Below are 27,743 nucleotides of genomic sequence, written 5' to 3' on the forward strand. Positions count from 1 at the left end.
ATGCTCCCAGTGCAGGGGGTCCGGGTTTGAGCCCTGGTCGGGGAACTAGATCCCTCATGCGTGCCACAACTAAGAGTCCGCATGCCACAACTAAGAAGCCTGCATGCCGCAACTGAAGATCCCATGTGCTGCAACTAAGACCTGGTGCAACCAAAATAAATAAAATAAAATAAATGTTTTTTAAAATTGTTTGCATAAATCTATTTCTGGGCTATTTAGCTATTCCTGCACTGAGACTACCTTGTCTTTAATGAATATAACTTTATAATAGATTCTGATGTTTGACAGGACAAATCATTCCTCCTTATTATTCTTCAGAATTGTCTTAGGTATTCATGCCCTTTGTTCTTCCATAGTAATTTTAGAGTTATCTTGACAAATTTCACAAAAAAATACCTTTTGGATTTTGACTGGATTTGTACTGAATCTACAGATCAACATGGGGAAAAATTGACAACTTTTATTCATGACTATTAGATATCTCTCCATTAATTTTTCTTTTTAACATATTTCTGTAAGTTTTATAATTATTTTACACACAGGTCTTGCACTTTTTTTTTTTTTTTTTTTTTTTTTGCCCTGCTGCGTGGCTTGTGGGATCTTAGTTCCCTGACCAGGGATTGAAACCCAGCCCACAGCAGTGAAGGTGCCGAATCCTAACCACTGGACCTCCAGGGAATACCCTTGCACATATTTTTAAAACATTTTTTATTGTGGTAAAATATACCTAATATAAAATTGATCATTTGAAACATTAAAAAAAATTTAGCAAAGCTAAATGTGAAATTGACATACAAAATTGTAAGATATTCAAAGTGTACATTGTGGTTCTTTGAGATACATATATATTACAAAAGGACTCCCTTCATCTAGTTAATTCACACATCTATCACCTCACATATTTATCTTTTTTTGTGTGTGTGTGTGAGAAACTTATGTTCTACTGTCTTAGCAAATTTCAATTATACAATATAGTGTTATCAACTATAGTCACCATGTTTTTACATTATATCCTCAGACCTTATTCCTCTTATAGTTGAAAGTAATTACCCTTTTACCAACCTCTTCCTATTTCCCCACCCACAGCCCTTGGAAACCACTTAAACTTTCTGTTTCCACTAGTTTTGAGTTAAAAAAAAAAATTCCACATATAAGTGATACCATACAGTATTTGTCCTTCTCTGTCTGTTCACTAGCATAATGCTCCCAAGATCCACCCATGTTGTCACAAATGGCAGGATTTCCGTTTTTTCTTGTGGCTAAATAGTATTTCATTGTATATATAAATATATACCACATTTTCTCTATTCATTCATCCGTTGATGGACACTTAATGTTGTTTCCATGTCTTGCTATTATTGTTTCCTGTTTCCTTTATTTCTGTCTTAACTTTATAATCTCTTTATTTATTTAGGTTTATATTATTTTGTTCTTTTTTCACTTCCTATGATGGGCATTTAGTTTATTAATTTTCAATCTTTCTGATTTTCTATTATAAAGCAGGTAACACTATAAATTTCCCACAGAGTACCACTTTTTATACCACCCATAGGTTTGATATGGGTGGTATAAGTTTTTATAGTTTTCACTTATAAGCATTTATATTATCACTCATTTATAAATATTTTAAAATTTTCATTATCTCTTCTCTGACTTCTGAGATAGTCACAAGTTTTATTAACTTAAAAATATATATTTATAAAACTTAATAAACTTTAGAAAAAATATATGTATATTCCATGTTCATGGATTGAAAGACTCAATATTGTTGGTAAGATGTCAACGCTTCCCAAACTGACCTATAGATTCAATATAATCTCAATCAAAAACACAGCAAGCTGTTTTGCAAATATCAACAAACTTATTCTAAAGTTCAAATGGAAACGCAGAAGACCTGGATATCCAACACAGTAGTGAAGAAAAACAAAGTTGGAGGCTTCACACTACGTGATTTTAAGACTTCCTATAAAGTCTTCCATAATCAAAATAGCATGGTATTGGCAAAAGGATAGACACATAGAACCATGGAACAAAATAGAAAGTTCAGAAATAGACCCACATAAATATGATCAACTGCAAAGAAGCAAAGGCAATTCAATGGAGAAAGGATAGTCTTTTCAACAATGGTACTGGAATAATTGGATGACCATGTGCAAAAATTTAATGTAAAAAAAAATGTAAACCCAGATCTTACACCCTTTACAAAAATTAACTCAAAATGGATCATAGACCTAAATGTAAAACACAAAACTATATAAAACTTCTAGAAGACAACATAGGAGAAAATCTAAGTGACCTTGGGTTTGACAATGAATTTTTAGATACGACACCAAAAGCAAAATCTATGAAAGAAAAAAATTGATAAATTGGACTTTTTTTTAAAGATTTATTTATTATTTATTTTGTTTATTTTTGGCTGCGTCAGGTCTTAGTTGCGGCACGTGGGCTTTTTGTTGTGGTGCACAGTCTTCTCTCTAGCCGTGGTGTGCAGGTTTTCTCTCTCTAGTTGTGGCGCGCAGGCTCCAGGGTGCGTTGGCTCTAGTTTGCGGCACGCAGGCTCAGTAGTTGCGGCACGCGGGCTTAGTTGCCCCGCGGCATGTGAGATCTTAGTTCCCCTGACCAGGGATCAAACTCGTGTCCCCTGCATTGTAAGGCGGATTCTTTACCGCTGGACCACCAAGGAAGTCCCAAATTGGACTTCACTAAAATAAAAAACTTCTCTGCAAAAGATGCTGTTAAGAGAATAAAAGGGCAAGCCAGAGACTGGAGAAAATATTTGCAAAACATAACTGATAAAAGACTTGTATCCAAAATATACAAATAACTCAAAACTCAACAGTAAGAAGGTAAACATCCCAATTTAAAAAACAGGCAAAAGATCTGAAGAGATAACTCACCAAAGAAGATATACAGATAGCAAATAAGCATATGAAAAGATGCTCAACATTATTTGTCATTAGGGAAGTGCAACTTAAAAGAACGAAAAACTAAATAAAAGAACTCATCTATTATTATGGCTAAAATCAAATAAATTGGCAAGGATGCAGGACAACAAGAATTCTCATTCATTGCTGGTGGGAGTGCAAAATGGTATAGCCACTTTGGAAGACAGTTTCCAGTTTCTTACAAAGCTAAACATAGTTTTACCATATGACTCAACATTCGTGTTCCTAGCTATTACCCAACTGATTTGAAAACTGTATCCACACAAAAACCTGCACGCAAATGTTTATAGCAGCTTTATTCACAGCTGCCAAACACTGGAAGCAACCAAGATGTCCTTCAATAATTGATGAATGGATAAACAAACTGTAGTACGTGGATACATTGAAAAATATTATTCTGTGATTTTTGAGAAACAAGCTATTAGGCCATGAAAAGATATGAATGGCCTTAAGTGCATACTGCTGAGTGAAAGAAGCCTGTCTGAAAAGGCTATATGGTGTATGATAAAGGTATATGACACTCCGGGCTTCCCTGGTGGCGCAGTGGTTGAGAGTCCGCCTGCCGATGCAGGGGACACGGGTTCGTGCCCCGGTCCGGGAGGATCCCACATGCCGCGGAGCGGCTGGGCCCGTGAGCCGTGGCCGCTGGGCCTGCGCGTCCGGAGCCTGTGCTCCGCAACAGGAGAGGCCACAGCAGTGAGAGGCCCGCGTACCAAAAAAAAAAAAAAAAAAAAGAGGTATATGACACTCCAGAAAAAGCAAGATATAGTGTAAAAAAGATCAGGGGTTGGGCTTCCCTGGTGGTGCAGTGGTTGAGAGTTCGCCTGCCGATGCAGGGGACACGGGTTCGTGCCCCGGTCCGGGCAGATCCCACATGCCGCGGAGCAGCTGGGCCCATGAGCCATGGCTGCTGAACCTGCGCGTCCGGTTGAGAAGAGAGAGGAGGGTTTAATAGGTGGAGCACAGATTTTTTAGGGCAGTGAGGCTTCTGTCTGATACTCTAATGGTGGATACACGACTCCACGCATTCGTCAAAACCCACAGGACTTTACAGCCCATAGAGTGGACCTTACCATGTACAAATTTTTTAAAAAAATCATTTAGGAGATAGAGGGAGATAGAGGGTGGAATGCAGACTGTGATAAATGAATGTAACTGTATTACACATGTATGAAAAACATATGGAATTTTAAATTATTAAGCTGTTAGTGACTTCTAATTTAATCTCACTGTAGTCAGAAGACAGGTCTATATGATGCCTATTCTTTGAAATTTGTCGTGAGAACTTCCCTGGCGGTACAGTGGTTCAGACTCCCTGCTTCCAATGCACGGGGTGTGGGTTCAATCCCTGGTTGGGGTACTAAGATCCCATATGCCGTGCAGTGTGGCCAAAAAGAAAAAAAGAAAATTTCTGTCGAGGCTTGCTTTATTGCCTAGTGTATGATAAAGTTTTGCAAATGCTCTGAGTAGGCTTGAGAAAAATGTGTATTCTCTAGTTGTTACATGCAGAATTTTAGAAATGGTCATTAGTTTAGTCTTGTTAATTGTGTTATTAAAATAATCTATCTTTGCTAAGTTTTCACATTTTGACCCCTTGAAAAGGTGCATTGAAATTTCTCATTATGGTATTAGAGCTATCAACTTCTCCTATGAGTTATACTCATTATTGTTTTATGTATTTGAAGACATTTATTAGGTTCATATATATTTAATTTTTTGGTGTACTGAACCTTTTGTCTTTAGATAATGAATCTCTCTATTAATGATACTTTATGGGTTTTTGTTTTGTTTTGGTAATAGTATAGCTAAATCAGATTTCTTTTGATTACTGTTTGCCTAATATAACTTTTTCCATCCTTTAACTCTCAGCCTTTTCATGTCCCTATGCTTTAAGTGTGCCTTCTTACAGAGTGACCAAGTTGTCATCAAAATCAAAACACTTGTGAGAGGGAAAGGGGGCACTATGAATAATTACACAAGCATAAAAGACATAAACTGGGTATGTTCTGGGAAATACTGGCCACCCTGTTTATTTATTTTTAAATATTTATTTATTTATTTGGCTGTGCCAGGTCTTAATTGTGGCATGCGGGCTCTTTTAGTTGCAGCATGCAGGCTCTAGTTCCCTGACCAGGGATGGGACCTGGGCCCCATGCATTGGGAGTGCAGAGTCTTAACCACTGTACCACCAGGGAAGTCCCGGCCGCCCTATTTAAAAACAGCATGTTAATTTGACTTTTCAAAAGCTCAATCTAACTATCTCTTTTAACTAGTGATAATCAATATACTTTGATTCATTTTTCCAGTCACAATTACTGAAATCCACTTTTTCTACGTTTCCTTTTTTCTTTTCTTCACTTTTTCGATTGAGGTCTTGTTTTTGTTTTTCTCTTTAGCCTACCTTTTTCCATTGCTGTTTTCTAGCTATATTATTGTAGTGGTTATCCTTAAAATTTTATCATGCAAATGTAACTTTGAGGGACGTCCCTCGTGGTCCAGTGGTTAAGACTTCGTGCTTCCACTGCAGGGAGCATGGGTTCGATCCTTGGTCAGGGAACTAAGATCCTGCAAGCCAGGCTGCGTGGTGTGGCCAAAAAAAAAAACAAAACGATAAAAGTAACTTTGAAATCTTGGTGTCTTTCTCCTACACCTTGAACAATAGAAAGATTTTAAGATACTTCGGCTCTCATCATCTCCATCCTGAAATATATTATTGCTGCCCACCATTTTATCTTTTTTTTTTAACTCCACAATTGAACAGAGCTTTTATTATTTAATGCAATCAATATTTGGATTTGCTTACATGTTTACCATTTAGATTGCTCATCACTGCCTATCAGTTTGTCGTCTTGACATAATTTTCCTCCTCTTTATCCTCTTTTTTTCCCCCAATGGTTCCAGACCCATTTATTGATGAGTTCCTCTTTTATCCAGTTTCTGAACTCTTTTTTTCACTATACCGTATATTTCTGCTCCAAAACTTTTTTTTTTTTTTTTTTTTTTTTTTTGCCATGCTGCGAGGCTTGTGGGATCTTAGTACCCCAACCAGGGACTGAACCCGGGCCCCTGGCAGTGAAAGCTCAGAGTCCTAACCACTAGGCTGCCAGGGAATTCCCACCAAAACCATTCTTAATTGTTTGAATTTTGTATTATTTTAGGATTTTGCATTTTCATATACATTTTATTTTATTTTATTTGGAGCATCCCCCTCCTTAACTTTTAGAAGTTCCATTAAATCACATCTGTTGCTAACTCAATTTTTGACTATAACTCCCTTCATTTTACTCTAATTGACAGATAATTTTGCTGAGTAAGCAATTCTAGGTTGGCTGTTATTTCCTATCAACATGTTGAAGATACTCTTCACTCTCTTCTGGTTTCCTTGTTGCTTAACAACTTTTGGTTATTTCTTTAAAAAAAGAAAAGAAAAAGAAAATTTTAAAGTCGTAGAGTTAGGGCTTCCCTGGTGGCGCAGTGGTTGAGAGTCCGCCTGCCGATGCAGGGGACACGGGTTCGTGCCCCGGTCCGCGAGGATCCCACGTGCCGCGGAGCGGCTGGGCCCGTGAGCCATGGCTGCTGGGCCTGTGCGTCCGGAGCCTGTGCTCCGCAACAGGAGAGGCCACAACAGTGAGAGGCCCGCGTACCGCAAAAAAAAAAAAGTCTTAGAGTTAGACAATGAGTCTTCAACATTATAAAGCTATTTATAACAGTAATTAAAGTAGTGGTAACATTTTACCCTTATGAAAATGTCATAGACTTCAGATCACAACTTGGATCCTCAATGATTCAGGTGTTTTATCTTACAAGTATGGGTTTGGTCAGTTTTAAGATAAAATTCCTCCAAATATGTTGTCCACAACTTTTGTTTCTTAACAGAAGTCTGTAGACACGGCTCATTTGTCCATGATCTATCTTCTCTCTAGATGTTTTTGAAAATCTTTTCTTTGTCACTGGTGTTCTGCAGCTTTGTTACAGTGGGTTTCTCTTTTATTTATCCTGCTTGGGATACACTGTTTCCTGATTCTAAGGATTCATGTTTTTCAAATTTTAGAAAATAGATTGCTCTTATCTCCTTAAATATCACTTCTCTCTTTCTCCCACTGGGCCTGCAACTAGATGAACGTTAAATCTTCTATCTTCTAATTCATCTTTGTGTCGAATCTATTTAACCTTCCCTTTAGTGTGTTTATTTCAACAAGTTGTTATTCAATAGTTTTTGTTTTTAGAAGTTGTGTCTTCCCTCCAAAGGTGTCTGCTTTTTGCCTCTGGTTATAAGTCCATTTCTGTAATTATAACTTCCATCTCTTACTCTCAGAATGACTTAACTTCTTATGGGTTAGATAATATTTGCTTTGAGCCCTTGGCTTGATCTTAATCTGTGAGAGCCTTGCAAGCTTAGTTTGGAGAAATTTTCCTTCAGAGAAGACCTGCATCTGCTTTTGCTGGTAGCCAAGGGGTGCCCCAACCCAGGACCTCTTCAGCCCCGCTTAGTTTCCCCACTTTGCTGCTGTTCCAAGGTAATATCCTTACAGTCAGTGTTGCTACCTCACTCCTCCCCTCCGCCTGCCATTCCAGCTTCGCTCTCTGTTGCTGTCTGTCACCCTACCATTTTGGTGCCCCATGGCACCAGCCCTGTCTTCTCATCTCTGTGATCAAGGCTTGCAGCCACCCACCTTGGCCTCAGTTCATGGCCATTTCAGAGCCAGATTTGTGTGTGTGTGTGTGTGTTGGTTTTTTAATTTATTTATTTATTTTTGGCTGCATTGGGTCTTCGTTGCTGTGCATGGGCTTTATCTAGTTGCAGCGAGCAGGGGCTACTCTTCATTGCGGTGCGTGGGCTTCTCACTGCAGTGGCTTCTCTTGTTGCGGAGCACGGGCTCTAGGCGCACGGGCTTCAGTGGTTGTGGCGCACGGACTTAGCTGTTCCACGGCATGTGGGATCTTCCCAGACCAGGGCTCGAACTCGTGTCGCCTGCATTGGCAGGCGGATTCTTAACCACTTCACCACCAGGGAAGTCCCTGTTTTTTTTTTTTTTAAGGAATGGTCCCTGGAGACCTCTCCTACCTTTTGCAAGACTGGTGGTACCTCAGTGTGTGTGTAAACAAAGTTTCCATTGTGGGGAAGTTGCAGGAGAGCTCCTCAGAATTTAGTCATTCATGATAACAGAAGCAGAGTGTTTTCTAAAACATTAAAAAATCTTAAGTGCTCTATACACATCAGGGATGGGTGGGCCAATGGGGGACAAATTAAGAAATTTCAGAAGCAAAGGAGGGAAGTACAGAGAACATCAAGGTTGGGATCCAAACTGTTTCAAGCCAGTTTCTGGCCAGTGCCTCCCACGCTGGCCTATGATATCTGAGAAGTGGTGTCAGTGAAGACTGAGCTGCATCCTCTCTTTGAACAGATGGCAAAGGAAAACAACTTCAAGGTAGAGTTCAAATCCCAGCATCATCTCAGGAGCTTCCACCAACATGGGGCAGCAGAAAGCCCCCGTTCCTGTTCTCTGGACATGCTATTACGCAGATTGAGGGCCATAGAAGCCAAGCAAGATGATAAGTTTGCCACCATCATGGATGCAGTAGGGGAGTTTGGCACATTCCAGTGGAGGCTGGTGGCCCTCACCTTCATTCCCAACATCCTGTCTACCTTCTTATTGTTTGCTGACATCTTCATGTTCACACCACAGAAGCCCTATTGCAACACCAGCTGGATACTGGCAGTGGGCCCCAACCTGACAGAGTCTGAGCGGCTGAATCTGACCCTGCCCCGAGCACCCAATGGCAGTTTCCTGACTTGCCTCATGTACTTGCCTGTGGACTGGATTCTGGATTCTATCATCCATTTTGGGCTCAACCGCAGAGACTCATGTCAAGATGGGTGGATCTATCCTGAGGTCAAGAAGCGATCACTGATCAATGAGGTATGCCTTGTCCAGAGTTGTCTGTAGCTAACCCAGGACCCCAGAGATTTGCCCTCACCCTCACTGAACAGGTGGGGAAACTGAGGCTCAGGGAAGGGAAGCAATTGGCCCAAGGTCAACCCGCAGAGGCAGGGCCAAGGCAGAAACAGGATTCCTGCTGCCCAGCCCTGGTCTTACAGGTCTTAGCCAGGAAGCTAGAGTAGATTGGGGACTAGGGGAAGATGTCAGGTGGCAGGGTTTGCCACCTGCCCAGGGAATTGCTTCTGTAGTTGTGGCTCTGCCCTCTGAAATCACAGAAATTAGGGAACTGGGGAAAGAAGCATCTTTGATCTGGTACCTCTTATGGAGTTTCTCAGCCTAAGCTGCTACCTGGGCCCTTCACAGCACAGACCTGCCCAGTTTGATTCTCTAGGGTGAGGCCTAGCATCTGTACTTGGAAAAGGGTCTTGGGTGATTCTAGCCTTTGCTCGGTTACCTCTTCACCCAGCCCCCTTCTTGGCCTGTGTCTCTGGTCCCTCTCTCCAGGTCTAACTCCTAGAGTCTGCCAGATGCAGGATGGGATGCAGAGGTAACAGAGCTGAGGCATGCTGCACACAGTTACCTGCCCCTGTCCCAGGCCCCTTCTGCCTAAAGGCCCACCCTGGGTGGAGGCTCAGTCTCAACCTAGAAGGCCCTGGATGGAGGCCTGTGGCCAATCCCTGCATATAACCCCCAGTTTGACTTGGTGTGTGGCAAGGAACCGAACCCGGAAATCGTGCAGAACATGTACTTGGCGGGACTCTTGACAGGGTCTTTCCTCTTCGGGTTCATAACTGACAAGTAAGTCTTCCAGAGTTCCCTCTGGTCCCCGGGACACCCCTGCCTCCTCCTTGTGGCCATTCAGAGCTGAAGGGTCTCATTTTAGGGGAGGCAAGGGTAGGGGCCCTCCGGAGGCGAGTGTACGGCTCGGGGCCTGGTCTTGGTGCTGGGAGCGGGCTGGGGCCAGCCACATAGGTCCATGCACTTGGCGCAGTCTCCCCTCCCTTCCACGCGCGCAGGCTGGGCCACCACCCAAGCATCCTGCTGTCGCTGCTGGGACTGATCATCTTCGGCTTCGGGACAGCCTTTGTCAACAGCTTTCACCAATATCTGTTCTTCCGCTTTGGCGTGTCCCAAGCTGCGGTGGGCTACGCCATCAGCAGCGCGTCTTTAAGTGAGGTGGGGGGGCGGGGGCGGGGGCGGGCGGGGCGTGCGTGTACCTACTGGGAGCCCGCAGGACAGGGGGAGTTGTGGCCCAGTCAGGCAGGCTGTGGAGGCCTAGAGATGGCAGAGAATCTGTGCCCACACTGCCCTTGCACTGTCATCCCCCTGGTACCCCACACATCCCCCCTTCATACCCCTTGCTTCCCACACCTGGGCCAGGTAGCTGCTAAGCCCTCTATATGTGTTGCCTCCTTTCATCCTGGCAACTGTCTGTTCGGTAGGCACTAATCTATTATTCCTTTAGCTCAGGAGGATACTTGAGCCTCAGGAAGTTAACCAACTTACTCAGGGTCACACGGCAGTTCAGTGAAGGAACTGGGATTCCACCCCAGGCCTGTGTGATGCAAAATTCCCAAGTGCCCGTACATTTATTCAGCCTCACAGGAACCTGCTGGGGAACCCTGCTCCCGTTTCTCATTGGGAAATTTTCAGAGCCCAGCCAGAGGGAACTGGGTCCTCCACAAAGGCCGGGGTCTAGGTGGCCAAAGCACTGATACACTAAGAACCAAGACAAGGACAGTGATATCTCGCCTTGCCTGTGTCAGGCCACATGTGAGGTGCTGTACCCAGGGCCAGAGCTTCTCAATGACAGGCGTGTGGTCAGGGGGAGGTGTTCCAAGGGAACAGCCAAGTTGATGACAGACTGGAGGCTATGTCTGTGGTTTGGAGCCCAGGCAAGTGTGCCCTGGGGGCGCAGAGGCACTATGCCTGGCTTTGAAGTGCTGTCTCTGGACCCGGATCCTGAGCAGGGCTGGGGCATCTCAGAAGGCTGGGGGCAGGGGCAGCCCTGGGTACCCTGAGCTGATTATGATCTTGTCCTCTTGGCCTCTGCACACTGAGTGGCTAGTGGGCATGCACCAGGCCCACGCCATCATACTGGGACACTGCTTTTTCGCTATGGGGGTCATGTTCCTGACAGGACTTGCCTACAGCCTTCCCCACTGGCGGCTGCTGTTTCTGGTGAGTGGGGCACCTGTGTTCCCCTTCATCTCTTATATCTGGTGAGCAAACGAATACAGGGCATGCACAGGGGTGGGTCTGTTGGGCTGGAGGTTGAGGGGTGTGGAGGGTCCTTGAAGGGCTGGAGTGGGTGGGATTTTCCCTGGGAGGAAGTGTATGGGGAGCCAAGGGCAGAGCCTCTGGAACCCCAGCATTAACCCCATCAGAGGATATCCTCAAAGAGATGTCAGAGAGGTGGTCAGAAAACCAGAAGGAAAGGTGTTGAAAGGCAAGAGTTCGAGGACAAGGGAATGGTCAGGGTTGACGGCAAGAAAGGTGAGGCTGGAGAAGGGTCTGTTGGCCTTAGTGACCTTGACGTGGCTTCCGCAGAGTGGCAGGAGGTTGAGGAGTGAGGAGGAACTGAAAAAATATATCCATCCAGGAGGTGACACTTTCCCAGTGTTGGGCTGAGGCAGGCAGGGGGAAAGTGAGGACGTCTGTGGGCAGCTAAGGCAGAGTCAGGGAAGGGTCTCTGATGTTTTTAATTGTAGGGGAGTCACAGACCTGAAAGACTGAAGCTACGAAGGGACAACTGATGGAGCAAAACTTGGAGGAGTAATGAGGAGGGACTGGGCACAAGAGCAAGATGGCACTGCTTACTATGGGCAGGTGGCAAAAGGAGAGGAACGGGGCTTCCCTGGTGGCGCAGTGGTTGAGAGTCCACCTGCCGATGCAGGGGACACGGGTTCGTGCCCCGGCCCGGGAAGATCCCACATGCCGTGGAGCGGCTGGGCCCGTGAGCCATGGCCGCTGAGCCTGCGCGTCCGGAGCCTGTGCTCTGCAACGGGAGAGGCCACAACAGTGAGAGGCCCGCGTACCGCAAAAAAAAAGGAGAGGAACGGAAGAGAAGGCAGATAGGGAGGTGAGAGAGAGCCAGCGGAAATCACCTTGTTAAGGGTTAGGCAGCTCTGGGTGAAGAAATGATCACACTGAACCTTGACATGATCACATGTTATCTTGACAAGATGGGCGTGAGTCTCATGTCCCAGAGGCTGGAGGGAGGGGTGAGGGAAGAGGCTTCAGAGGGTCAGAATAACTTGCCCAAGGTCACACAGCTAAAAAGTGGGAGACCTGGGATTTGACTCAGCCTGTCTGGCTCCAAAGCCCCTGCATTTTAACCACTGCACCGTACACAATATGGATTGTAAGAATTGGGGTTACCAGTTAAAAGTGAGAGCACATAGGTGGCTTGGAGACCTTCCAAATTGTGCAGAAGCTGGAGACCAGCTTTAACAGTCGTTGAGATACCCCTAATGAGTGTGAGGACCTGGACCCAGTTGATGCCAGGTAGCATGGCATGTAGCTGGGAAAGAGGGTTGCATGACTTGATCTATTTTTTTTTGGTGTTGGGGGGGAGGTATAGTTGTTTTACAATGTTGTGTTAGTTTCTACTGTACAGCAAAGTGAAGTACTATTTTATACATATTCGTGTATCTATGTCAGTCCCAATCTCCCAATTCATCCCACCACCACCCCCTCATGACTTGATCTTAAAACATTTTTAAAAATGTAATTAATGCAATTGATGCCTATGGTTAAAAATTAAGTAGTATCAAAAGGTTTGTGATGGAAAACAAGTCAACAATTTCAGCTCCCCTCAGCCCTCAGATCCTTTCCCAGAAGCCATCACACTGATCTCCCTTAGGGCTTTCTTCCAGCCAATGTCTACATAGTTCTACATTCTATGAGTAGACAGCTTATTGAATGGGGCACAATTTTTCTTCAACCACCACCTGCAGACATGTCCTGTCAGCTGTCCCTCGCCTGACACTTGACAATATCTTGGGCAGGTTGTGTCTCTTTCCCATCATTCTTGGTTGTAAGAAAAAGTCTCATTTTGATCATTAAGCTTCACTGGCAGTCATTAAAAAATCCAGTCATGTCCCCATTTAAAACTTGGTCTTATGTCCAGTTCACACCTTCTCCCTGGTGGCTAGGTAGCTCAGCCTAGTCTGTTCTGACCTTTGCTTTCCTCCTCTGTCTCCCTGCTCTGATATTCCAGGTTCCCAGCATCAGAGAAAAATGACAAAAGATGTGTCATCAATGGTCAGTGTCCTCCGTAGGGCAGATGTTCAAACGCCCCAGGAGCCCATCTGTGGGTCTTCAGAGTGTTGGCATTTCCAAATGCTCCAGGCACTGTCTTTGTGACTTCCTCCAGCTCCTGTCCCTAGCAGTTCACCCCATAGCCTCTTTCTGCAGAGGTCTTCTCGCCCTAGCACACGGGGTGCCTTCAAGACATCAGGGTCCACTTGGCTAAAAACTCATTGGCCCCCACCCTGCAGGCTGCCACTGTGGGCTGCTCACACCAACCTCCTGCATGACCATACCCAGAGGGAGAAGGGACCCCAGTCTCTGGGTTTGTGTAAGTCCTCCAAATTCAGGAGACACACAAGGACTCTACCAGAAACTCTTCTGTCTAGAGTACAGGTACCATGGCAAGCCCACAAGTTTCAGCAAGCTCCAGCCAGAGGATGGAAGGACAGGCTCCCTTTCTCTAAGGCAGTGCCCTTCACCAGGCTTAGTGCCTTCTCACTTCCATGAACAGGAAATTTCCAGCCTTTCTCGGTGGCTAAGGGAGGTGGCTGCTGGGCTGTTTTATATTATTATTATTTCTTTAATAAGTCCTCTCCTGAATGTGGTAACACCTCTCTTTAGAAGGTGAGGTTATCAGCCATTCTTACTAGCTTTGGGACTTAGCTGAAATTCCAGGCAAAAAAGTTCCACGTTACATTCGATTATACCACTCTTCCTTTTCTCTGATTTCATTTTTTTCGTGATAGCATTTGGATTTTTTAAAATTTTATTTTATTTATTTATTTTTTGGCTGTGTTGGGTCTTCGTTGCTGCACGCGCGGGCTTTCTCTAGTTGCGGCAAGCGGGGGCTACTCTTCATTGCAGTGCGCGGGCTTCTCATTGCGGTGGCTTCTCTTGTTGCAGAGCACGGGCTGTATGCGCACAGGCTTCAGTAGTTGTGGCACGTGGGCTCAGTAGTTGTGGCTCTCAGGCTCCAGAGCGCAGGCTCAGTAGTTGTGGTGCACAGGCTTAGCTGCTCCGCAGCATGTGGGATCTTCCTGGACCAGGGCTCGAACCCATGTGCCCTGCATTGGCAGGCGGATTCTTAACCACTGAGCTACCAGGGAAGCCCTGGAATTTGTTTTATGAAAATAAAACTGCAAAACATTCTCAAACGGTTTTTTTTGGCCACGCCGTGCATGGCATGTGGGCTCTTAATTTCCTAAGCAGGGATCACACCCGTGGCCCCTGCATTGGAAGTGCAGTGTCTTAACCACTGGACTGCCAGGGAAGTTTTCAAGTGGTTTTGAGGATACAAGTCAGAGTTTCCTTTTTTCTCTCCTGTCCCCTACATTATCTGTGTCCTCTGGGGTCCATTTTTTTTAACTTATTTTGGGCCCTTTTTAATTGGAGAGGTTTTCTTTACTATTTGGTGACCTTGGATCATCCTTTCTTTTTTTTTTTTTTTTTTGCGGTACGTGGGCCTGTCACTGTTGTGGCCTCTCCCGTTGCGGAGCACAGTCTCCGGGCACGCAGGCTCAGCGGCCATGGCTCACGGGCCCACCTGCTCCGCGGCATGTGGGATCTTCCCAGACCGGGGCACGAACCCGTGTCCCCTGCATCGGCAGGCGGACTCTCAACCACTGCGCCACCAGGGAAGCCCCCATCCTTCCTTATTTAAGAGTAAGTCACTAAGAAGCTAATGGGGAAAACTGCGCAGGAGCTCGTTGACTGGTAATCCTTTAGGGCAATAGATTGCAAATTGATTGGAGCATCAGAATCACCTGGGGACTTGTTAAAACATTGAGGATAGGGCCCTGCTCCCAGAGTTTCTGGCTCAGTAGGACTGGGATGGGGCCTGAAGACCTGCATTTCCAGCAAGTTCCCAGATGATGCTGATGTGGTTGATCCACTGATCACTGTAAGGCCAACTGGCCCGAGGCAGGGGAACACAATCAGATTCACAGGTTACATCAGACCGAAACTCTCCGGACCACCCAGTTCCAGAAACTGACCTGGAGACTTTCCGGACCACCCAGTTCCAGAAACTGACCTGGAGACTTTCCGGACCACCCAGTTCCAGGAACTGACCTGGGGACTTTGCACCCGGCCCAGCCTTCCCACCTTTTGAGGGGCGGGACTAACGGTCCCCCAGGATACCCGAAAAGAGCACCAAATAAGGAATACCCTGCGCCCTCCCAGATTCACCACACCCCTTTCCCTTCTTCCGCTATAAAATCTTGCCCAACCCTCGCCCGGGTGCGACTTCTCTGGCCTCTTTCTCTGGGACCAGTGAACCTCACCCGGGAGCGCTCCCTAATAAAGCTCACTTGAAGCTTTCCTCTGTTTCGAGGTGCCGTTTGTTAAGATCCGACCTTACAATCACACTTTGAGAACCAGTACTACTGGATGCTCAAATGTCAGGTACCTTTTCCCTGAGGGATCCCAAAGCCAGTGAGTTGCCCGGCTCAGGCTGCTCTGCTCCCCAGTGGAGCTGGAGGCTGGTACCCTTTTTATCATCATGGGACTTCTGCTCAGTTCCCCTATTTACCCTCAGCCTTGTCCCTGCTATTGATGCCTCTCTTCTTCCTCAGCCTTGATGCCAAAAACTCGCCCTCTGTGCACCAGTGCCAAATTGAATTTCAGAGACAGAGTTTTGTTTGTTTGGTTTTGTTTTCTGGCTGCGTTTGGGTCTTCACTGCTGCATGCAGGCTTTCTCTAGTTGCAGCGAGCGGGGGCTGCTCTTTGTTGCGGTGCGCGGGCTTCTCATTGCGGTGGCTTCTCTTGTTGCAGAGCACGGGCTCTAGGGCGGGCCTCAGTAGTTGCAGCACGCGGACTCAGTAGTTGTGGCACGCAGGCCCTAGAGAGCGTGGGCTTCAGTAGTTGTGGCTCGCGGGCTCTAGAGCGCAGGCTCAGTAGTTGTGGTGCACAGGCTTAGTTGATCCGCGGCATGTGGGATCTTCCTGGACCAGGGCTCGAACCTGTGTCCCCTGCATTGGCAGGCAGATTCTTAACCACTGTGCCACCAGGGAAGACCCTTGGTGACTTTCTTGAGGACTGTTTTGCAGCCTTAGAGTGGAGAAGGATAACAGGGTGACTGGTTGCTGGCCCCTGGGTCTGGGGGGAATAGGAGCAGGGGCAGGTAGAGGGGTTGACGTTGTCTCTAGAGTCCTGGGTGTGTGTGTGTACAGTGACCAGCCACAGAGTCCAGGCTGAGGCGGGAGGAGGGACAGTTGCAAGAACACAGCAGGGGCTGATGGCATAGTTTGTCAAGAGTGCCTTATCGGGTTCATACTAGCTCTGACTCTGTGACCTTGGGCAAGCCCTTACTCCCAGAGACTGAGAATAAAATGGGAATAATCATACTAGGTCAGGGCTTGGGGGGGGGATTAACAAACTGATAAGATAAGGGCACTTAAGAAGTGCTTTAAATGTTAATCTGTATGGATTCTTCAACCTGGTAGGAAGAACCAGGGGCCTAGGGTTATTTTGAGGTCAAAGGCAATGGGAGATGTGGCGGCGAGATGAGCCAGAGTGGAGACCTCCATTCACTGAGGCAGGGGCTGGGCCCTGGGGTCCTTCCCCTGTACTCTCCAGGCTATTAGGAGATGGAGAGGAAACAGGAGAATTCCCCAACTACAAGAACGAGGCTCTAATAGCAGGTGTAGACGGGGAGGACAGTATGCCTGGCAGGTGGGGACAACCCCCAAGATAGAAAACAGCTCTTAGAGGTGGCCCCGAGGAAAGGAAGCTGTAGTGCAGAGGCAGCCAGTGGGCAGGGTGTCACTGAGCAGCAGTGGGTACTGTGTATGGCTTGGGCAGGGGACGGGCTGACTGCCGAGGGTGGGCGAGGGAGGCCAAGGTTGATGGCCGCCTTCAGGGCCTCCAACATCTGAGTCACCTCATGCTGGAGCAGGATGGCCACCACTGAGGCTGGGATGGTGCCACCTTGGGTCTGCGGAGCATCTTGGAGTGATGGGTAAGAGAGGGGCGGGCCATGCAGGATTCTCCCAGAGTCCCCACGGTGGCTGATGATGAAAGGGAAGCTGAAAGAGGCCAAGCAGGTGCTGTGCTATGCAGCTGGTGTGAACAAGAAGACCGTTCCTTCAAGTCTGCTGGATAAGGTAAGAAGCTTCAGGCCTAGAGTGGGACCAGGGCAGGGGGCTATGCAAGGGCCTCTTCCCTCCTCATCCTTTCAGGTAGGACCTCGGCCCAAAGGGTATCCCCAGCCCACTGCTTGAGGAGTATGGTGACAGCAAAATCAAGCCCTGCCAGGGGAAAGACAGAGGCCAGGCTGGCCCTGTGGGGGGCAGGGGGGTCTCGTGAGTCCTGTTGGGGGAAGGAGCAAGCTGGGGTCTCAGCCCTGCCTCTGGCTGGTCCTGCTTGTCCTGTAGCTGCAGCTGCCTGGAGAGAAGGTGACTACGGCCTCTATCCTGGACTTCTATAGCAACAGGCACCTCCGCAAGGTGACCTTGGTGATGTGCAGCATGTGGTGAGTACCCAGCAGGGACTGCAAACGGCCTTGCAGGCCAGGGGTACAGGGAGACGATGGGCGTGGGCAGGCTGCAGGGGGAGCATGGCCTGAGGACCCTGGTGCAGCCTGCAGAGCCCAGATCTCTGTGCTCCTTTCTCTCTCCATTGCCACCCTGCTGCGCTCTCCTCTGCCTCTGTCTTTATTCCTGGCCCCGGCTTTCTGTAGGTGTCTTTTTCTCTAAGTGTCTCTCTTCTGGCAGTGAATTCCAGGTTTGCTATCGGTTGCAACTGTTACATGCTGAGCCTCAGGATGAAGGAATTGGGAGTGAACATCCACTTCACACAAGTGATTCCTGGCATGATGGAGGTGCCCGCCCGGCTGTGCTGCATCTTTCTCCTTGAGCAGTTGAAGAGGAAGCGAAGCCTGATTTTGACTTTCTTCCAAGGTGCCCTCATGTGCTTCCTTAGCCTTCTGCTCCCCTAAGGTACAGCTTCCCCTAACCTCCCACTTCACCTCCCTGATGCCACCCCCGGCCTTCCAGCTTCCTCAAACCCCTGCCTCCTGCCTCCTGCCCCTATCCAGCCAACAAAACACCTTGGCAGTTAGCCTCATGCATCCAGACCCCACCTGCCCTACAGAGGCCCCTGCATGTCCTGAGCAGGGGCCATTCTCTAGAGCACTGCCCTCTCGGAGGGGAGGGGGTATCCCAAACAGGGCGCTTGCAGCTCCCAGAGACCTGGGAAGGGAGGACGTGCTGTCCAGAGGAATCGTCCTTGTGCAGGAGAGTGGGCAGCCTTCTTCTGCCTGATTCCAACCCCTGTCAATAATTAAATGTGAACAGATGCAGCAAAAGTAGTCCTTCAACTGCTACCGCTGCCCTGTCTCATCTGTAGTCTCACCAGGAAAAGATCACTTGCCCACTGAAGATTGAGTGTAACATTGGGCCAAACTCTCAGGAACAATTCTTGCATGGAGGCCACTCCTTCCCAGGGCGGGCACAGTGCCCTGCACCCTGTCAACTCAGAACTAGGGAAGGAAACGGGAGGGTGGGCTGGCAATATTTTCAGAATTTCAAAGAACCTTAAGACAATGCATATGCTCCAGGTCACAAGGCTAGAAGAGTGTGGCGGGGCTGAGGATGTGGACATTAAGATGTCAGTGTTGGGGGCTTCCCTGGTGGCGCAGTGGTTGAGAGTCCGCCTTCCGATGCAGGGGACACAGGTTCGTGCCCCGGTCCAGGAAGATCCCACATGCCACGGAGTGGCTGGGCCCGTGAGCCATGGCCGCTGAGCCTGCGCGTCCGGAGCCTGTGCTCCGCAGCGGGAGAGGCCACAACAGTGAGAGGCCCGCGTACCGCAAAAAAAAAAAAGATGTCAGTGTTGGGAATATCCTGCCGGCCCAGTGGTTAGGACTTCGAGCTTCCATTGCAGGGGGCCCCAGGTTCAGTCCCCGGTCAGGGAGCTAATCCTAATCCCGCAAGCCATGTGGCATGGCCAAGAAAAAAAGATGTCAGTGTTCATTCACCTGATCAGAATTGCTGACCGCAAGAGCCCCCTCAGCCACTGGGGCCGGGATGGCGGAGCCTGGATGCGGGGTCCACCTCAAGGGGCTCCCTCACTTTCCCTGGGGTCTGGAATTTTGTGTGTCTTGACCTGGACTCTTCCTCTCCCAGATGTTGACAGTGTTGACAGGCTAAAAGAAGATGGGGGAAACAAAGCCATTGTTCAATTTCTATTGTCTGGTGTTTTTTTAAAAAAGTGGGTCTATAATGAGTCAAGCAGAAATGTCTGAAACTCTCACATGTGTGAGAGAAACTAGGAGGAAAATCCCCAATATATAAAATTAGATCTCCGGTTTCATCCCAGAGCCAAGTAAAGCCAGACCCAAAGTGGGGAGTGGGGAGGCCTGGGGCAGGGTCCAGCAGAGGCTGATAGGGAAGGAGCTGAAACTCCTGGCTCCAGGTCAGTGAGCAGGGGGTCCAGCTCCCAGCTTCCCCAGGCCTGAGGAAGGGTATTTCCCAGGCTCTTTTCTTCCTCCTCCAATGTACGTGTCTGGAGTTGGGCATCCCGGAACGTCTAGCTGTTCGGGCCCCAGGGACCAGGCTTGCAGAGAATGAAGGGGAAGTGGGGAGAGCCCTGAGCAGGGAGCCCGGCACACAAGGCGCAGGCCTGGGGCTGAGTGGATGCTTCAGGAAGAGCTGGCCGTGGGGTGGGTGAAGCTGGGTGAACATGTGGAATACAGGGAGGCAGAGGTGCAACAGCTGAGTCCACACAGTAGATGGTGGCCTGAGAGGCCACAGAGGTCCCACTCCACTGACCAACTCTCCCGCTGCAGATGTATTAATTCGCGGCCTGGCTGGGCCTCTAGCAGACTGACCCTCCTGTGAGTCTGCTGGCCAGCTAACCAGGTGGTCTGGGTGGACCTTCAGATGCCTTCTAAGAGGGATTGAGGGAGGGCCGGTGGGCAGGCCCCCCAACCTGCCCCGAGGGAAGGATGGCCACATTGTCTGGCCACAGAGTTGAAATCCCTCTTGGTCTTGATAATCGTGCTTGGAGAGTTCAGCCTGGCCGCCACGGTCACCGTGTTCTACATCTACACTTCTGAGCTCCTCCCCACTGTCCTCAGGTAGGGGGCCTGGTAGGTGATGGCCGTGGGGGCATGGGGAGTGTGGGGCAATAGCAAGATGAATAACAGCAGCTGAGACTGGGCAATCAGCTGGTGAGAGGCACCCTGCTAAGCAATTTACATGGGTTATTCCATCTAACCCTCACCAAAAAAAATCCCCCTAACACCATCATTAACCCTATTTCAGACAGGACATCAGAGAGATAAGGGCACTGGCTCAAGGTCAAACACAGCAGGTGACAGAAGTGGGATTTGGACCTAGGCAGTCAGACTCCAGTTCCTGACTTGCACTGACTGCCTGAAATGTGACTGGGCCGCTCTGAGGTTCAGGCCCTTCTCCACGGGGGCCCTTGGTGATGGCTACAGTATCCTCCTCCCCACCCTCCCCTGCATACCCACGCTATGGTGTGTGGTCTTACTTTTCCCACTCCTGGACCCATGAAGAAACTACTACCTACCTTGCAACAGTAAAGAACTAAATTCTCCAAGGTTGCACAGTGAGTTGGGACAGGGTGGAGATGAGGGTGTGGGGTTTTCCCTAAAACCTTTTTCCACCCTACCCAGTCTCTGGGCCCAAGAAGCCCCCAAGTGAACTTTCACCTCCCCTTCCAGGGCGACAGGTCTGGGGCTACTGTCTCTGGTCTGGGCGGCTGAAGGTATCTCGTCCTTGATAGTCGTCAACCAGAACATCGCCATCCTACCCGTCTTTCTCTGCTGCATCTCAGCCTTCGTGGCTTTGTTCTTCTGTGTCAAGCTGCCAGAAACGCAAGATCAGCCCATCCCTGACAGCCTGAAGCACCTTCCCCCAGAGAGAAGGTAGGTGTGTGAGGCTCCTGGGCTCTGGTCAGAACAGGGCCTCGTTCTCAAGCACTGTCCATCCCTGCCCCTTTGCCAGAAGGGCCTATGATACAAGGGCTACTCTATGTCCACAGCAGACTCCCTAGCTCTACTGGATGCTGCCACGTACCTCTGTCCAGCTCAGCCTCTGCCGGCTCCCATCCTGCCTGGCTCTCCTGACCTAGCCTGGGCCACGTCTTCTTCTTTCCTCATGCCCTGGTGCCTGTCTGGACTGGGGTGACGCCCTTCGAAATACTCAGGGCTCCCTCTCCTCCCAGGGCACAGGGGACTGGCTTGGAACCAGCTCTCTGAGTACCTCTCCATTCATTTCTGAACTCCCAGGTGCTCACAAAGGACCCAGTCTTGATTTACGACTCTGGCCTCTTGGCCCCAGTAGCCCAGGACCCCATGTGGGAAATGATGCGCTCCACCCAACTGCTTCATGGGCACTTCTGGTCTCTGGTCTCCTAGTGCCACTGGAGAAGGCTTGTTATGATTGGTAGCACCATCCCTTCTGGGATTTGGGCCAGCAAAGCCCAGAACTCTCTTCCTGGACCTGAGCAACAGGGAGGGGCAGAGGCTGCTTCATGTCCTACAGTGCCCTCTGCTAATAGCACAGGGGCCTTTGGCCTTCCTCAGTCCTCCTCCCCACCACCCCCTCCTCCTTGCCTCCTTTTTCAAACTCTCATTTATACCACCTGTGCTAGGCATTGTACCAGGGCTGGTAAGAAGTCCCCAGGCTTAAGCAAGCCGTAGTTTATAGGGAGACAGATACGCAAACAGTTATCACCAATGGACTCTGACAGAGGGATGTACAGGACGTATAGGGACCCCAGGAGGGAGGAACTTTAGTTTGGGGAGTTGGGGCAGGTTTCCCAGAGAAAGTGATATTTGAGTAGGGCTTTGAAGGATGAATAGGCGTTTGCCCCATTGTAGAGAGGGGGAGTGCCATGCAGCAGAGTGACAATATAGTAGGTAAGAACACAGGCTCTGGAGCCAAAGGGTCTGGATTTCTACCTCTGCTAACACTTCCTAGCATGTGCACAGGGAAGTTACCTAATACTTCTGAGACTCAGTTTCTACATTTGCAAAATGGGATGATAGCATAATAATAATAGTAATAATAATAGCTAACCTGTATGGAGCATTTACCATGTGTCAGGTCCTGTTCTAGATACATGCCTTTTCACATTTCATCCTAACAACCACCACCTACGATAGTGACAGGTAGGTCCTGTCACTATCCCTCATTTTACAGGTGAGGAAACTGAGGCACAGAGAGGTAAAGACATGGAGCTGAGCCTTCCTATCTCATAGGGATTTGGGAAGGTTACACCCATTTAAAGTGGTTGGAGGAATTTCCTGGCGGTTTAGTGGTTAGGACTTTGCACTCTCAATGCAGAGGGCCTGGGACTCGATCCCTGGTCAGGGAACTAAAATCCCACAAGCCACATGGTGCGGCCAAAAATAACTAACTAACTAATTAATTAATTAAAAAATAATAAAGTGGTTGGCACAGTGGCTCGAGGCAAGTGCTCAGTAAATGCTCGTGATGAAGATGGTGGACAGCGTCCCAAAGATGCAGAAGAGTGAAGGGTCTGACTAGGGTTGGGAGATGGAACAGGTCTGCTCCTGGAGGTGAGGGTCCCTCCCGGGCTCATGGCGAAGCTTGGCTGGGGACCTGCCAAGGCGTGGGAAAGACCCACCTCTCAGGAGTGCAGAGCCAGGCCTGGCCGGTGCTGCTTTTCTCAGCTCCCAAAAAGATGCAGCTCATGAGTTTTTCTCCAATGGTTTCTTCAGGACCTTGAGCGAGGACATGTCGAGCGAGGACATGTTATGTGACGATGTGACAGAGGAAGTGGCCAAGAACACCATTTTCAACGCCACGATGACAAATGTGGACCAAGACAGTCTCTCCAACCTGTCTTTGCAATCTGGAGCAGAGGAAATAGACAAACAGGAGGACTGAGGGCCAGGCCCGCAGATGATCTCGGGTTGGAGTTGAGTGGCCGGATCTGGGGCTGTGGATCTCAGACCATGATTTCCGGTCCCAGTCCAGCTTGGTGGGGGCAGGGTCAGTCCTGCCCCGAGGCCAGCCCTGGAGATCCAAAAATGGCCCCTTCTCGGGGAGCTAGGGTGTGATTCATTCCAATAAAGGTACCATGTTGGACTTGAGATGACTAGGTCAAAATTGGCTGTGTCTGGAGGACCCAGAGGCCCAAGCCAGGAGGAGAGTAGTTCAGACAGGCTTTTCAGAGTCCTTAATGTCTTAGCTGACCTCTGAGGATGAGGAGTTGTCTGATTGGGGAGTGTGGGTGGGCCGTGTCTGTGAGGGCCGGGAGTGGGCAAGGGCGCCACTCGCTTCCACGCTGCCCACATCTTTTTAGCCCAGGCGTCTGCTAGTGTGGGTGGTCTTCCCGCTCAGGTGCAGGCTGAGGACAGGTTCCACAGCCCCGCTGTGTGTGTGTTCACCTGCCAAGGCAGGGGTGGAATGTAAAGGAATAATGAGAAATTCTCCCTTTTGTGCCATGGCACAAGGGCTTTCTCACTCCCTCTGCTGCTCCCAGATAAGCACGGCCTTGGGGGGTGTCTCCCCTGATGATTCCATCCTGGCTGACCTCTGACCTCCACCACCCTGAGAATAAGCCCTCAAGCCCCAGCTCACAGTCCTGACTGCCATGAGGGTGAGTCTGCATTCCCAGCCAGCATGGGGGTCCCCCCCGAGGCAGGGCCCAGGACTCCTCATCCACTGGTCAGACCTGGAAATCTTTGGGTCAGGCCCTGGGCTCCACCTCCTATCTCCCTGAGAGGAGAGTCCCTGAGGGTAGGGGCGGGCTCTTCTCTCCCTGCTCAGTTTATTTGGAAGATCATTATTAGCTTGCAGGGAGGTGCTAACCGCTGGAGCTTCTGCGGGGAGGAGAGAAAAGAATGTCCGCCTTCATGGAGCCTGGGGTCTCCCGGGCAGAATTGGAGAGCAGGGCAGCAGGGCACAGCTTCTGGTACCCTGACCCAAGCACACTGCTTTGGGCGCGTGCTCCCAAGCTTCAGGACAGCAACAAGCTGGTGCCAGGCCTTCCTCTTAAAATATCATTTTCTTTTTTTTTAAATTGAAGTACAGTTGATTAACAATGTTATGCTAATTTCTGCTGTACAGCAAAGTGACTCAGTTATACACATTCTTTATTTTTTTCTGTTTTTTTTTTGGCCACACTGCGTGGCATGCAGGATCCTAGTTCCCCCAATCAGGGATCAAACCTGGGCCCCCTGCAGGGAAGCACAGCGTCTTAACTACTGGACCGCCAGGGAAGTCCTTAAATTCTTTTTTTTTTTTTATGTTCTTTTCCATTATGGTTTATCCCAGGGGATTGGATATAGTTCCCTGTGCTATATAGTAGGACCTTGTTTATCCATTCTAAATGTATTAAAATATCATTTTCTGATTTCTCTGTTCTTTACCCAGTTTCCCAGGATTGCCTTCAAATAGGGGTTTGAAGGGCCCAGATAAAGAGGTCTCGAAAAGTTTCTGCTCACAGGACGACAGGATAATTTAAAGGCTTCCCTTGCTCTTTCTGTGGGAGGCCTGTCTATGAGCTCTGATGGCCAACATATTAGCTATGTTTAAACACCTCATCTCACATTGCTTTGCTGGAAGGATTCAGCCAGTACTGCAGGGAACAGTAGGAGGAGATGGGTCAGGACAGAAAACTGATGGGACAGCATGGCCACAAGAGGTGACTGTCGGTAAGACCTAGTACACCCCTACTCGACTTAGATATTCCTTAGGTGGCCAGGATTTATCAGTCAGTTCCAGATAGGACCTAGTTTGCTTATCTGATCAATGGCTAATATTACCTAGAGTTTGGCATTGTATACTTTAACAGACCATAGGCTAGCCACTAGCCAGATACAGCTGTTGAGGGCTTGAAATGTGGGTAGTCGGAGTTGAGATGTGTTGTGAGTGTAAAAAACACACTGGAGGGCTTCCCTGGTGGCGCAGTGGTTGAGAGTCCGCCTGCCAATGCAGGGGACACGGTTCGTGCCCCGGTCCGGGAAGATCCCACATGCCGCGGAGCGGCTGGGCCCGTGAGCCATGGCCGCTGAGCCTGCGCGTCTGGAGCCTGTGCTCTGCAATGGGAGAGGCCACAACAGTGAGAGGCCCACGTACCACAAAAAAAAACCCCAAAAAACAAAAAAAAACCACACTGGATTTCAAAGACTTAGTACAAAAACCAAACCAAACCCCAAAAATATGTCACCAGTATTTTTTATATTATGTGTAAAAATGATAACATTTTGGATATATTGAGTTAATATTAAAATTAATTGTACCTATTTTTTAAAACTTTTTTTAACGTGACTGGCAGAAAACGTAAAACTACACACGTGACTTCCATTTCCATAAATCTATTGGACCCTTGGATTCCCTGTTTTGTGAAGTACTTGGTCAAGTTTCTTGGCCATTTTTTTTTTCTGGCCACGCCACACGGCATGTGGGATCCTAGTTCCCCGATCAGGGATCGAACCTGTGCCCCCTGCGCCCTCTGCATTGGAAGTGCAGAGTCTTAACCACTGGACTGCCAAGGAAGTCCCTCTTGGCCATTTTTGCTTCTTTCTTTCTTTCTTTTCTATATTTATTTATTTATGTAGGCTGCGCTGGGACTTAGTTTCGGCACGCAGGATCTTTGTTGTGGCATGTGGGATCTTTTATTTTCCTTTTTTAATTTATTTACTTATTATATATTTCTTTTTGGCTGCGTTGGGTCTTTGTTGCTGCGCGCAGTCTTTCTCTAGTTGCGGTGAGCGGGGGCTACTCTTCGTTGCGGTGCATGGGGGCTACTCTTCGTTGCGGTGTGTGGGCTTCTCTTGTTGCAGAGCACGGGCTCTAGGCGCTCGGGCTTCAGTAGTTGTGACTCACGGGCTCTAGACCACAGGCTCAGTAGTTGTGGCGCACAGGCTTAGTTGCTCCGCGGCATGTGGGATCTTCCCGGACCAGGGCTCGAACCCGTGTCCCCTTCATTGACAGGTGGATTCTTAACCACTGCCCCACCAGGGAAGTCCCGGGATCTTTTTTTCTTTGTTTTTAGTCGTGGCATGTGGGCTTCTTAGTTGCGGCATGCATGCCGGCCCCTTGCATTCGGAGCGCAGAGTCTTACCCACTGGACCACCAGAGAAGTCCCTCTTGGCCATCTTTGTCTGGGGTTGTCTGCTCTTGTTCTTACAGACTTGCAGGAGCACTTTATAGGTTCTTGACGAGTCTGTTGTCAGTTATGTGGTTGCAAATAGCTTCTACCTCTTTGATTTGCCATTTCACTCTATCTAAAACTTTTTTTATGGTTTCATATTTTTAAAAATATGGATGCCTAATTTTTCCACGATTCCTTGTTGGAAAGATGGTCTTTTCCCCACTGTTCTCAGTGCCATCATAAATCAGGTGATTGTGGATTTGATCCTGGGGTCTCTCTCTCTTTTTTTTTTTTTTTTTTTTGCAATACGCGGGCCTCTCACTGTTGCGGCCTCTCCCGTTGCAGAGCACAGGCTCCGGACACGCAGGCTCAGCGGCCATGGCTCACGGGCCCAGCCGCTCCGCGGCATGTGGGATCTTCCCGGACCGGGGCACGAACCCACGTCCCCTGCATCGGCAGGTGGACTCTCAACCGCTGCACCACCAGGGAAGTCCTGGGTTTTTTTTGTTTCATTGGCCTGTTTGTCTTCTTGTGACAATGATCTTGGGTACTGTGGTGCATTGAAGTCTTGATGTCCAAAGGAGCAAGTTCTCCCACATTGTTTTTCTTTAAGAGGGTCTTGGGGGACCTCCCTGGCGGTCCAGTGGTTAAGACTTTGGGCTTCCAATGCAGGGGGCGTGGGTTCGATCCCTGGTCGGAAAACTAAGATCCCACATGCCACACACAGCACAGCCAAAAAAAAAAAGGTCTTGGCTTCTCTTGGCCCTTTGCATTTCCATATAAATCTTAGAGTCTGGTCATTAAGTTCCACAACAAAAATGAAAAACACCTGTTGGGGTTCTCACTGGGATTATGGTGAATCCAAAGAACAATTTACAATGTTGAGTCTTCCCATCCAAGAACATGCTAGATCTTCTCTCCACTTATTTAGGTCTTCCTTCAAGTCCTTTGGTAAAGTTTTAGTTTATAGTGTTATGGTTTTCTCCATAGAGGGTCTTGTATTCTTTCTTTACTCCTGGGTACCTGATATTTTTTAAGCTATTTTAAAAGCTATCTTTTGGTTTTGTTTTTTAATTTCATTTTCCATTAGCTGCTGGTGTATAAAAATGCAATTGACCTTTGTATATTGATTTTATATCCACAGCCTTGTTAAATAGATTATCTCTTCGTTTCCAATGTTTATGTCTTATATTTCTTTTTCTTGCCTTGCTGGACTAGTTAGTTCCTCCAGTACATTGTGGTAAAGAAGTAGTATGAACTGGCATCCTTGTCTAACTCCTCATTTTAGAGAAAGCAAACATTTCAACATTAAGTGTGATGTTTGTTGTAGATAGCCTTAATCAGATTAAGGAAGTTCCTTACTATTTCTATTTTTCTAAGAGGTTTTTTTTTTCTCCTTTGGATCTTAGTTGTGCTTAGTTGTGCACGAGCTTCAGTAGTTGTGGCACGTGGGCTCAGTAGTTGTGGCACGTGGGCTCCAGAGCACAAGCACAGTAGCTGTGGC

General features: G+C 48.3%; 1 protein-coding gene across 1 annotated transcript; it reads left to right on the forward strand.

Moving 5' to 3' along the window:
• The first annotated feature begins 8,316 nt into the window (after positions 1-8,316).
• Positions 8,317-26,530, forward strand: SLC22A14 (solute carrier family 22 member 14). The gene is given in 10 exon segments (XM_089919076.1): positions 8,317-8,866; positions 9,582-9,685; positions 9,904-10,063; positions 10,949-11,109; positions 17,124-17,244; positions 17,515-17,612; positions 17,864-18,078; positions 20,111-20,219; positions 20,832-21,035; positions 22,857-26,530. Coding segments are annotated over 10 exon segments (1,857 nt in total). The 5' UTR covers positions 8,317-8,350; the 3' UTR covers positions 23,026-26,530.
• Positions 26,531-27,743: the final 1,213 nt, after the last annotated feature.

Source organism: Delphinapterus leucas, chromosome 10 (assembly GCF_059928025.1).
Source record: "Delphinapterus leucas isolate spDelLeu-1000000601 "Yukka" chromosome 10, BTC_Dleu_Yukka2, whole genome shotgun sequence".
Classification (NCBI taxonomy): domain Eukaryota; kingdom Metazoa; phylum Chordata; class Mammalia; order Artiodactyla; family Monodontidae; genus Delphinapterus; species Delphinapterus leucas.